An 11,903-nucleotide genomic window follows, 5' to 3' on the forward strand; every position below is an offset into this window, starting at 1 on the left:
CTTTGCACACCAACAAAATTCTTTCAAATGAGTGAGCTGCTGTAGGCAATTGTTGGTAAGTTTTTTGAAAAAGTGCTCTCTCTCAGCGTAGCACCAAGAGCAGTTATATTTGGCTTAAAAGTTTTTTCTTTTAAAAAAAATTTTTTTTTAATGTTTATTTATTTCTGAGGCAGAGAGAGACAGAGCATGAGTGGGGAGGGTCAGAGAGAGAGGGAGACACAGAATCTGAAGCAGCTCCAGGCTGAGCTGGCAGCACAGAGCCCAACGCGGGGCTTGAACTCACAAACCGTGAGATCATGACCTGAGCGGAAGTCGGTCGCTCAACCGACTGAGCCACCCAGGCTCCCCTAAAAGTTTTTTCAAGAAGAGCAAAAATTCAGAAGGAAACTGAACTCTCATCCTTCATATTCTATTTGACGCAACCACAGACTTCGTGTGAAGTGTTAAAAAGCCCTGGGTTTGCAGTGTGCAAAAAGGATATTCCTGAAGGAAAATGTGGGAACTTGAGTGCCCCAAGCAGAAGCATCTGAAAAAATGACAGCATCGCTGCTCTTGTGAGCTCTCAGCAGAACTTGTGCTAGCCTCCAGAGGGTCAGAAAAGGAGGTTAATTTGAAGTCTGAAGCCTGATTCAACACAGAAGTTCGCATACCTGGATAACTCCAGTACAACTGTTAGGCAAAGGCAGGAGACCAAACTAGAGGATGGAAAGGAATGTCTAAGAGGTTACCTCTCTAGTTATTTCCAAAAGTGTACTTAACAAAACAACAAACACTTGAGCAATTTAAAAAGAGAAAATTCAAAGAGAAAGAGGGTGAGAGCGAAACACAATAAAAAATTGATTATGATTGTGGAAATCCAATCACTCAGAAGCAAGCAGCTTCATGCCAAAGGGGACCTGCTCCAAGAGTCAATCCTACTCATCCATGGATCCTGCTCACACAGAGCCACCAGGCCCCAGGAGCTGGCCATCAGGGTAAAATATCCAGGTCTTCCTAGTAACAACTGCTTGGTACCCTGAGAAACTGACCCTCATTCAGCCTAGTTGGATGGCCCCCCTTTGTGCCGCCAAGGGCAACCAGGGCCACACTTCTTTAAGGCAGGCCTCCCAAATACCCCAGATAACCTCTGAAGCAGAAGTTCTAGATTCCCAAATAATGAAGTTTTAGTAAGTAAATGTTTACATAGCTACTGAAGAGTAGTTACTCAAGGTATTTATGAGGGAGGCAACACAGATACTATTTTCAAATCAGGAAACTGAAGCATATAGGGTTTGTAGCCTTTGTCATAAACCCCAAAACAACTCATCTGAAAGGGGAGAGCCGAGAAGGAAGTTGAAGGTCTGGTTGAACATTAGATGAACAATGGACTCAGCAACAAAATGACCAGTTTGGCCTCATCTTCAGGATTTGGCCTCCGGCCAAGCCAATCAAGTCAGTGGTAGCACACACAGAAATTGAACTTGGAGTTCCTAACTTCCAGTCCTGTGTTTTGCTCAGAAGATAACCAAGGGAGCATTATTAAACTGGGTTTATTCCCAACTTTTCTTATCAAGGAATGGAAAAGCTTCCGGGTCAACCTTAAAGATGATAACCTTTCATCTTTCTAAATGAGTAACACATTTCTGCACCTGGCCCAGTACTGTCTACCTAGTAGCATCCAAAGGTTTAACCCTATTACTTCACCATGGAGGATAAATCACAAGAGTCTGGGATCCTCCACTAAATTCTTGACAGAAGAACTACAAAGATAATCTGTAAAGCCCCATTCAGCTCCTATGACTATTTAACTTAACTCCTACCAAGTTAAAGTCAGCTTTTCCTAACCCATCTTCTCTTGATCTGAAGAACAGTGTAAAATTAACATGACATAAGCCAAGTCAACCTACAGTATGAATCAAGTATACTTCATTCAGTGGTTCAAATTTTGGATTAAGAAATTAAGTCAATGGTGATCACCTTGTCACCATCCAGTTGTAAGACTTTCTCTGAGAACATCTGGGGAGCAGGGGGAGAATATAAAGTTATGGAACTGTCATTTACAACTTAAAAGATGATTAATAGGAGGAGGGGGAGGGCTTCAGTTATCAAAAACCTTTCAAGGTTCTTGCTTTTCAAGCCAAAGGCTTAGGAATGATGTGACCATGTGTAATTGGCAATGAGATTCATTACAAGATACCCTCAAAGGTAAAGTTCACTACCCAGTCACTCTCATGCTACACATAATTTCTAACTGGTATTTTAGCAACAAAATTATTAAGATATCCCTGAGCTGTATCTAAAGCTCTCTGAACTTGGATCTCGAGCAGGAGGAAACAAGATGGTTTAATCTGTAATTCAAGAAAAGAATTTCACATCAAACTTCAATCCTAAGAAGCTGCTATAACTGTCAATGTAAGGTTGAGTATTTATTTTTTTCAAAGCAGGTCTCCCCCCACCCCTCAAACGCTACATATATGAAGTTGCTCAAAACTGCAATTTCTATCTTGGTAGCATCTGGGATTCACAGAGGTGATTTTCAATTAGTGTACTTGGAAATTCAAAATAGAGGTTCCCTAGTAACGATGCGTCAGTGGCAAAATACTCCCCATTTTGTTCAGTTTGTGGAAGAAAAGTTCTTTAAACTGGAAAGAATTTGTAGTCTTATAAAGATTATGTTGGAATTAGTTCGTTCTTTCCTCTAGGAGGGCAGCCATTTCTCCAAAAGTTTTGGTTAAAACTCATGGCTCGGATTTCAAAACGCAAACAGATGTTCCTGAAGCATCCGAAATGGGCCACTCCACTTTTATTCCCAGAGCCGTGGCCACTCAGTTTTTTTGTGTCCCAACCCCGTAAATGGCAAAACCCAACCTTTTTTTCGGTGTAAACTTTCAAGAGAAGTGAACAGCACATTTTTAGAGTTTCCCAAACTGGCTGGGGACGTGCAAGGTCAGGTCATTCCGACAATCGGGGCTGGCTAGAAATCTTGAGGGCAAGAGCGCTCAGAGATTTCCAAGCATTGGGCTTGCAAAGCCTTCCACGTGCCTCTATCTACCTAGTTCCAGGAGGAATTGGTGGTTGCTACTGTAAGAAGAGACTGTTTCCTTCTCGAAGCCGGGGCCGCGAGATGGCCTTGGTGTATGGGGGGGGAAGATGGTGGGTGCACCCGGCTCTGCGCCCTCGGGGCCTCCAGCTGCCAGCCACGCCAGGAGGACGCACGGCCAGAGCTGGGACCTCCGCCCTCCCCGGGGGCGCCAGTCTTTGGAATCTGGCGACGCCCCCACCTCGCCCCTCGAAGTGGGGGTCCCGCAACGCTGGGCCCCGCCACCATACCCAGGCCGCATGGGGGTGGGGAAAGTTGGCAGAACTCGGCCTCTGGATCTGCGTCCCCCGTGGGAAGAGCAGAGCGGAGTCGTTTGTTTCACCCGGTCTCTCCCCAACTGGGGTCTCGGGGAACACGCGGTAATTGCCCAAGAACCCCGCCCTCTGTGAGAGGCGAGGCTGCGGGGCTGCCGGGACGGTTTGAGGACCGGGCCCGGCCGGGGAGACTCCAACCTTCACCCCCCCGGTCCCCGGTCCCACTCCCCGCCGTCTCCCGGCGCCACCACTTCAGGCAGCCCACTCGGCCCGGCCTCTCCCCGCGCCCGGACCACCCCCCACGGGGTGCTCTCACTGCGCAGCGAGTCCCTCCGCTGCCTCCTCCCAGCCCAAAATGGCGGCGGCGGCCACCGATCCTTCTCGTCGCCTTCCTCTAGGGCCGAGGATCCCTCCGCACCCACAGCCCCGCCCCTCTCAGCCGGATCTATTTTCTGCCCCGTAAAGATTAACGCCATCAATGAACTCTTTAATTGAGCTCGGAAGGCGGGTCCCGTTGTGCTTCCGCACAGCTAATCGTTGACGAAAGGGGAAATATTGGCAGACGGCTTGACCAATCAAAGAAGGCATCGGTGAGCGCGGGAGGCCACTCGCGCAAGGGTATATGGGTTTTGGAGTTCTCGGTCTGACTGTAGACGTGACAGGATCTTGATCCGTGTTCCAAAGCTGGAAAAACTACAATCCCCAATAGGCACCGCGCTGCCAGGCTTCCCCCCCCCCCCCGCCCCCCCAACTTCTCCAACCTTAGTGCCTGAGCGGCTTGACCAGAGCTGCTGCAATTGCAGCAAGAGGTAGGGCTGAGGCTTTGGGAACTGCACAAACAGGAGGTCGGTCGCACAGAAAGACACACAGATATAGTCGTGTGCATAATCCTTGACAGCAAATAGGTCAGTTCTGCCTTTGCAAAATCTCCTTTCTCGGACCACTTCCCCCTTTCCAAGGAATCCATCCTTATTCCAGTTGGGCTTCCCTTCCAGCTGCATGTAGTGTGAAGACTTCTTCCCCTTTCCTCTGTTTCCCGTCCTGAGAGGAAGGAGCCGGGAGGCAGGCCAGGCCCAGGAGATGATAAGGCTTCAGCCCCAGGCTCGGCCCAGGCCACAGCTGTGTTTCTCAGGGCTGGGTTTTGGAGTCCAGCCTGGGGGCAGGCAGGGGGAGGGGGTCCGCTGTCAAGACTGGGGCCTCTGGACACAGTGAGGAAAGGACCCCCTTGTAAAGCCTGCTACATACTTTCTTGTTACAGCCACTGACCCACTCGACTGTCGGCCTCTCCAGGTCATTGCTGTACCTTGCCTCCCAGGACAGCGTCCTTCCCCCTTTTGGTTTTGGGGCGGGGGGGGGGGCGGGAAGCTCAGGGCGAGCTTCCTAACTGCCAGCCTGGGCCTCAGCGACTTCTAGAAGAACAGTATAGGATGTAAACCCTGGCCTGGGGTCTGAGGAACAGGACTGGGAAGATGGTCCCTTATTCCCCATTTGGCCCTCTTGCTGGCTGGAGGTGTGAAAACCAGGGTGTGGAGGCAGCCTTCAGGGCCTTCGTTTGATAAGGACAGTGTGCAGGTCTGGTGGTACAAAATGGCTGCCGCTGCCTTGGGGAAAAATTCCTGGGTAGCCAGTCTTCCTGAAAATTCTCCTTTAAGACTTGGTTTTTCTGTTATTTAAGGCAGGTGTCATTAGTTAAAGGCATCTGCTGAAAGATTTGGAACAGAAGAAGGTGGCTACTACGAACCAGACCAACTGTAATACAGAATCACCCGCAGCCCTGGAGGAGGCCAAGGTAAGCCCCACCTTCCCAACCACCTGAGTGCCCTACCATGGATCCCGCCAGTGTGTCTCAGATGTGTTGGCAGATTTGGAAAACCAGTATTTTTAAATGAGTCCCAACTGTGCAGTGGGCAGTATGCCAGATGCCAAATCTGTGCTATCTCATAAAATCCTAGGAGCCCTTCAAGGTAGGGTTACTACTTCCATTTCAAAGAAGCTAAGGTTCTCAGAGCTGAAATACCTTTTCTAGAATCACGCAGCTAGCAAACAAAAGGTCCAGGTTTAAAGTTTGTTTTGTTTTTGTTTTTTTAGAGAGAGAGAGAGCGCGCGTGCATACGAGTGAGCGAGCACGTGCTTGTGCACAAGCACAAGCAGGGGAGGGGCGGAGAGGGAGGGAGGGGAGGGGAGAGGGGGAGAGAGAATACCAAGCAGGCTCCGTGCTGTTAACACAGACTGTCGCAGGGCTCAATCCCACGAACTGTGAGATCATAGCCTGAGCCGAAATCAAGAGTCGGACGCTTAACCGACTAAGCCACCCAGGCACCCCAAGATTAAATTTAGGGACTTCTGACAACAGAACTCTGCCTTGCAATCTGTCAAGGCTGAGAACGAAGCCTGACACAGGGAAAACAGTTTGAGCATTTGGTTCATAATTTAGGTTAGGGGTTGGGGTGCACACATCATCCGGGAGAGAGGGAGACACAGATTGTGTCAGACTCTCAGAAAACATCACCTTCTGATCTGGCAACAGGAACCCAAACCCGCTCTGCCCATACTCTCTCTTGCTGCCCCCACCTTGCCTATTCTCCCCGAGTTTTTGAGTCCCTGTAGGTGAGGAAGGAGCTCAGCTCCTCTGACCCACCCTAGCTAGCCACTTCCAGTGTTTTCTGGAGTTGTTTAATTTGGAGTTCATGGTCAGGGTTAGAAGTTCAGAGAGGGCATATGACTCACCCAGATCACACAGCTTATCTGCAGTAGTGGGAATGGTGGTAAAGGGACAAGCCTTCAGGAGGGAGGCGGCACGTGGGGCTGAGGGGCAGGGATGGTTTGGGTGAGGGGAAGGATCATCAGGGGGGACACGTACTGAGGGCTGGGGGCAGGTGAACGATTGTGCACACACAAGCAAACCACCTTGCCTGGGCCTTGCTGCTTCTGGGGTGGGGCAGAAACTCCGTCTCAGGTGGCTCAAGACACTGGTGTAGATAAGGCCTGTTCTTGATCTACTATCTCCCTGCAGGTGAAGTAACAATACAACACGACAAACAACACACACACACGTACTGCGTAGACGCCGTAACACACTCCATCCCAGATGAAGAAGAGAACTCCAGGGCCTCTAAAACACTCACAGCGCACCTCCAGCTCTCACAGGGCTGCGTGCATCCCCCGATGCACACGCTATGCTTGTATGCACCTATGTCAGATGTCTCTGAGCCGTGGTGTACATTATAGAGCAACACTTTAATGGCAGGAGTTATTATTAGAATTCCCCAAACCACAAACATAGAGCAATTCATTCTCCATCCCCCACCCTGAGTACTCCCACCCTTACCACAACAGAGATAAACACATGCTGTGTACACACGCTCTTGACAGAATCCTTTCCACCTCTTAGATAAGTTCTAGGATTCTGTCGGCTGCACACTGGAGGTTCACCCTTCCTCTCCCTAGTGAGGGCCTCTTTCCTGCCGCTCCTGTCAAAGAGTGATAGCAACTTCTGCCTGGAATAAATACACCCCGTCTTCTTTGCCCTAGATCAACAGAAAGGAGAGCCTCATGTCCCTATGTTTTTTGGGCCCCCCCCTCTTATGGGCTTTATGTTATTTAACATATGTTTATTGAGCACTTACCTTGGGCCATGCACGGGGACACAGTGGTGAACTGGACAGACAAGACACATTCTTATAGGAAGAAGACAGATGGTAAATGGTAATGTGGTAGATGCGACATGGAATGTTAACTGGGTCCCCTGACAATGGGAAGGGAAGATGAGGGGGCAGATCTTTAGATAGGGTGGTCAGGGTGAGCCCCTCTGAAGAGGGCACTAAGCCCTAAAGAGTCAGCTATGCAAATACCTGGAAGCAAGATCGACTACATAATTTGTAGGGCCCAGTGCAAAGGGTTCTTTATTAAAAAATTGTTAAGTTCAAGGCAAGGACAGCAGAGCTTTAAGCAAAGCGTGGGGCCTTTCTGAACAGAGTGGGGGTGAAAGGCTCTGAGAGACTGCACAGGTTGCTCCCCCACGAAGCCAACTCTGTCTGAAAGACAAGCTTCCTAGGAAGATGACTGATCAAGCAAATGCATCAGGAGCCAGTCTCCGACCTCTATTCTCTTTCTCCTACTTCATTCAAACAGTATTTAGTGAATACTGTGCTCTGCGAGGCACAGAACAGGTACTGAAATTACAGAGTGAAATATATGGGCAGAATTCCTGCTGTTTTCATGAGTTTGCTCGGGGAGGGCTGGGGGGGGCGGGCAGACAGTAGACAGGTAAAAACCCACAAACCAACAAATAGTTGCAGAGGGTGAGAGGCTGGAGAGTGACCCCAAGTCAGCTATGGGAAGGTTGGCTTCAGGCCAAGTGGTTATGGAAGGGTTCCACCACCGGGGACAGGCTGTCTGTGATTTATTCTTCCTTGTCCTCTGTCTAGACCCCTGGTGCTCCTGGGAGCCCCCAGACACCCCCTGAGCCTCATGACCCTGGTAGTTCCCTGCCCCTGACACCCCGGATAGAGAGCCACTCGGAGGAGGAAGACCCTACTGGGGCTGGCAGTGGCCTGGGCTGGAACAGTAGGGCTTCCCGGACCCAGAGCCCAGGGGGCAGCTCAGTGGAGGCTGTGCTGGGCCGGAAGAAGCACCGCAGGAGGCCTTCAAAGCGCAAAAGGCACTGGCGGCCCTACCTGGAGCTGAGCTGGGCCGAGAAGCAACAGCGGGATGAGAGGCAGAGCCAGAGGGCCTCCCGGGTCCGCGAGGAGATGTTCGCCAAAGGCCAGCCCGTGGCGCCCTACAACACCACCCAATTTCTGATGAATGACCGAGACCCTGAGGAGCCCAACCTGGAAGTGCCCCATGGGGCCTCCCAGCCAGGCTCCAGCGGGGAGAGCGAGGCAGGGGAAGGCGACGGGCGAGGCCCGGCTCACGGTGAGTTCCAGCAGAGGGATTTCTCCGAGGCCTACGAGCGCTACCACACCGAGCGCCTGCAGGACCGCAGCAAGCAGGAGCTGGTTCGAGACTACCTGGATCTGGAGAGGCGGCTGTCGCAGGCCGAGGAGGAGACCAGGAGGCTGCAACAGCTGCGGGGGTGCACCGGCCCGCAGCCCTGCCGCCAGGTGGAGGAGCTGGCTGCTGAGGTCGAGCGGCTCCGGACAGAGAACCAGCGGCTCCGGCAGGAGAACGAGATGTGGAACCGGAAGGGCAGCTGCCCCGGCGGGGAGTCGGGCACCTAGGGGGGCCCCTCACCCAGGCTGACCCAGGGAGAAGGTCCCATTTCATATACACTCAGGCCGCTGGGTCTCAGGGAGGCAGGTGGCAGTTGGAAACCACTCCCAGTACCCCTGTGTCCGCTGAGAACAGCTAGAATCGGTTCAGCCTTCCCACCTTGTCGTTTCCATAATGTGTTCTTTGATGTCTTCGTATTTTTCTCAAAGAGATTAAATGATTTTCGTGAGGTCAGATGGGAGTGGCTAGGATTGATTTCACTAGGGCTGCTCTGAGAATCGAAGCACATTTGTCCCAGAGAGGTTTGGGACTGGGGTCCTAGACCCACCTTGCCCCAAGCCTGGGAGGCCAGCCGACCTCTGTATTGGGGAACTACCAGGGCCTCCAGGATGTCTGAATGCTGCTCTCTGTGTCCAGGAAGAATCAGACTCCTCTGAAGGTTTTATAGAGGAGGATGCAGGGCTGGGAGGGGGGCTCAGGAACCACCGGTTCAGCCAGAACTTAAGATGCCGGATTGCCGTGAGGAGCTTGGGGTGTCCTCTGGAGGAGGGGGGGCTGGGACTTTTGGAGGGGCTCCTTCAGGGTTTCTTCCCAGGCTCCCTGTATCCTCCCTGTCCTCCCCAGAGTTCGGAGGGCCGGGCTGGATGAGGATCTGGATGGCTTGTGTCTCCTTTACCTTGACAGCCCGCTACCCACCTCCACATCTCGAAGCCAGTGGTTGGGCAGGAGGTTAGTCATCACCTTTGCCCCCAGACCTCCTGGAAGGGCACTTACAAGTATCCCTCAAGGGAAGTTTTCTCCTGAAAAAGAAAAAAAAAAAAAAGCCCAAGAGGCAGAGGGGGCAGTGAAGCCGCCCTTAGCAGAGCTGGTGGCCTGGCTTTCCTCGTGCCCACCGCACATCTGTGTGTGCTGCTCCTCTTGCCCCATCCCCTGTGTGGTCCCTTCCCTCCGAGGTGAGCCCCTCCCCTGTCTGCGTAATAGAAAGCTGAGTCAGCTGGGATAAGGTGCCACCAAGGTGCCAGCAGTATTGGGCTCTGAAACGAGCTCACACACTGGAACACTCAGACCCAGCCTTCTCCAGACACCCGGTCTCACTTCCATCACCCCTTCCAGGCGTCCTTGTTGGCTGCCTAGTGTCAGGCTGGGGTGGTGGAGGGGGAAGTTAGTCAACTCACCAGTGAGCCTGTGTGGTTCTGCCGCCCCGTGCACCGGGGAGGGGCGGAGACCTGGCCAGCCCAACCTAGCTTCCATTCCAGGAAGGCTCATCTTGTCAAGCCACATTGGGCAAGAGAAGGGCTCAGGCCTCTGAGCCGCTGGGATGGAAATGTTGACGAACCCTGTGTGTTGCCAGGACAACTTTCATTTCTGCCCTGCCACACCCAGGCCTGGCCAGCGCCTTCAAGAAGGAAGCAAGGGGAGAACAGATTCTGGGGAGGGATGGGTTTCAAGAAAGAGCAGAATCTCTAGTCCCTGGTGGCAGGTGGGGTGGGGGTGGGGCGTTCTGCTCCTGGAACCTTCACCAAAGATTTTAGCCCCCTTCTCTTTGATCTTGAACAGTTCAGGAAGGGCCAGAGGAACGCTTGTCCCCACTTTGCAGATGGGAAATCCAAGGCTCTGAGAGGGTGTGGCTTTCCGAATTCCTAGCCTGCCTTCCCCTGTGGGTGCTAGCCTGGATCCAGAGGCCCCCTGGGCAAGGCTCAGGCAGCCTCCCAGCTGCCGCATTCCTCAGCAGGGAGCCCAGAGGGAGAGGGTTGGGCCTGGCCTAAGGTTGTTTACCCAGAGGCATATACGTGTGTGTGTGTGTGTGTGTGTGTGTGTGTGTGTGTGTGTAACTAGGAAGGGTGAGAAGATTCCAGAGGGGGCTGCTGGAGTGTTGGGGGAGGGCTGTGGGTGTGGTGTGAGGGAGAGGGTGCTGGGGCTGTGCCCAGGAGGCTGGCTTTGGCCAGCGTGTCCCTGAGTAGGCAAGAGCTCCGTACAGGGGAAGGGACAGGTGAGGAGTTCAGTCCTTTTTGGCCCAGAAGCTGAGGAGCCTAGAGACAGGAAAGCTAGCTGCTGGCCCTCCCCTGTCCAGAGACCCAAACACACAGACACACACACACACACGCACGCACGCACACGCGTTGAGGGCTCTTGGTCAGGGCCACATCAAGGTGGGTTAATTTCCCCAAGGTTGGTGGAGGACAGGATGGAACAAGAAGAAAACAAAGGAGAAAAGTGTGAGCTGGGAAAGTGTCTTCACTGAGGGGAGTCAGTGAGGAAGAGCCCTTGTCACCTCCTCCGGCCATCTGGTTCCCCGACCTCAGTGCCCTGGAGCCCCCAGGGTTGAGCTGGAGTGCCTTCTGCAGTACTGGGCCAAGTACTGGGCAGAGGCCGCTCGGCTACAGGTAGTGGCCAGGTGTGGGTTCCTTTTGCCTTTTCCCTCTCTGGCTGCCCCGTCCTGAGGCCTGGGCTTCTCCCGGTCCCCCACAGTGACAGAAGCTCCAATTTTACAGCCTCCCCCCTCCCCTGCAACCTACATACCCCCTTGGCTGGGGAAAGCTGGCTTAGACACATTCCCCTTTCCCCCTCCAGGCCTTTCTAGAGCAAATTCTCAGTGTCTTACTTCCCTCATGCCCATTTGCTTTCCAGGATCCTCTTGGTTACCTGGGTTGGGGGGTGGGGGGTGGCGGGGCAGAGGCAGATATTTCACAGGAGTGAAGCTTCCCACCACCCCTGCGTGCCCTGGCCTGGGATTCTCCTTTTTTCCCATCAAGGACTCCCTTCACCTCAGGTGGAAACACCTGTGTCCAGAGGGGACAGGAGGCGTCTGCCAGGAAGTGAAGAAGGGGGTTTGAGGTGAAGAAATCAGTATGAGGGCAGAGGGTGGCCAGTTCTTACTGCTCCCTGTTGGGCTCAAGCAAGCATGGCACTGGCCCTTTAAGTGGGGGTGCCAGTCAGTGCCCTCCCCCAGCCAACCCAATTCGTGGGCACACTGAGCATGTGCAGGAACCCTGCAAGCACAGGGGAGGGAAGTGGGGGGATAGATTCCGGAGGGAACTCCTCACCCCCCTACTTCCTGTAGCTGCCCCCACTCTCCTTCCTGGGTCTGACAAAGGAGCTCATGGTGTCACCCAGTCCCTTCCCCCACCCCAGACCCCGGTGGGTGCTGCCCTCTCGGGATGCTGGGCGTGCAAGGCAAGCCCTCTGGGCCCCGGGGAAGCTGGGCAAGCCCCCCCCTGCTGCCCTGAGTGGCACACACACTTAGCCCAGTGCCATCCTCACTTCTCTGATGTGGGCGGTGGATAATCTTCCTGCTGCTTAACATGCTTGATGTCATCCCGTTGGTGCCAGGCTTTTTAAAAGAAGCATCTACCTGT

General features: G+C 53.1%; 1 protein-coding gene across 1 annotated transcript; it reads left to right on the forward strand.

The window, feature by feature from the left end:
- Window positions 1-3,129: 3,129 nt before the first annotated feature.
- On the forward strand, window positions 3,130-8,778 carry HEXIM2 (HEXIM P-TEFb complex subunit 2). Its single transcript, XM_015542734.2, is given in 3 exon segments — window positions 3,130-3,324; window positions 5,009-5,122; window positions 7,761-8,778. Coding segments are annotated over 3 exon segments (1,104 nt in total). The 3' UTR covers window positions 8,556-8,778.
- Window positions 8,779-11,903: the final 3,125 nt, after the last annotated feature.

The sequence above is a fragment of the Panthera tigris genome, chromosome E1 (genome assembly GCF_018350195.1).
Source record: "Panthera tigris isolate Pti1 chromosome E1, P.tigris_Pti1_mat1.1, whole genome shotgun sequence".
Lineage (NCBI taxonomy): Eukaryota > Metazoa > Chordata > Mammalia > Carnivora > Felidae > Panthera > Panthera tigris.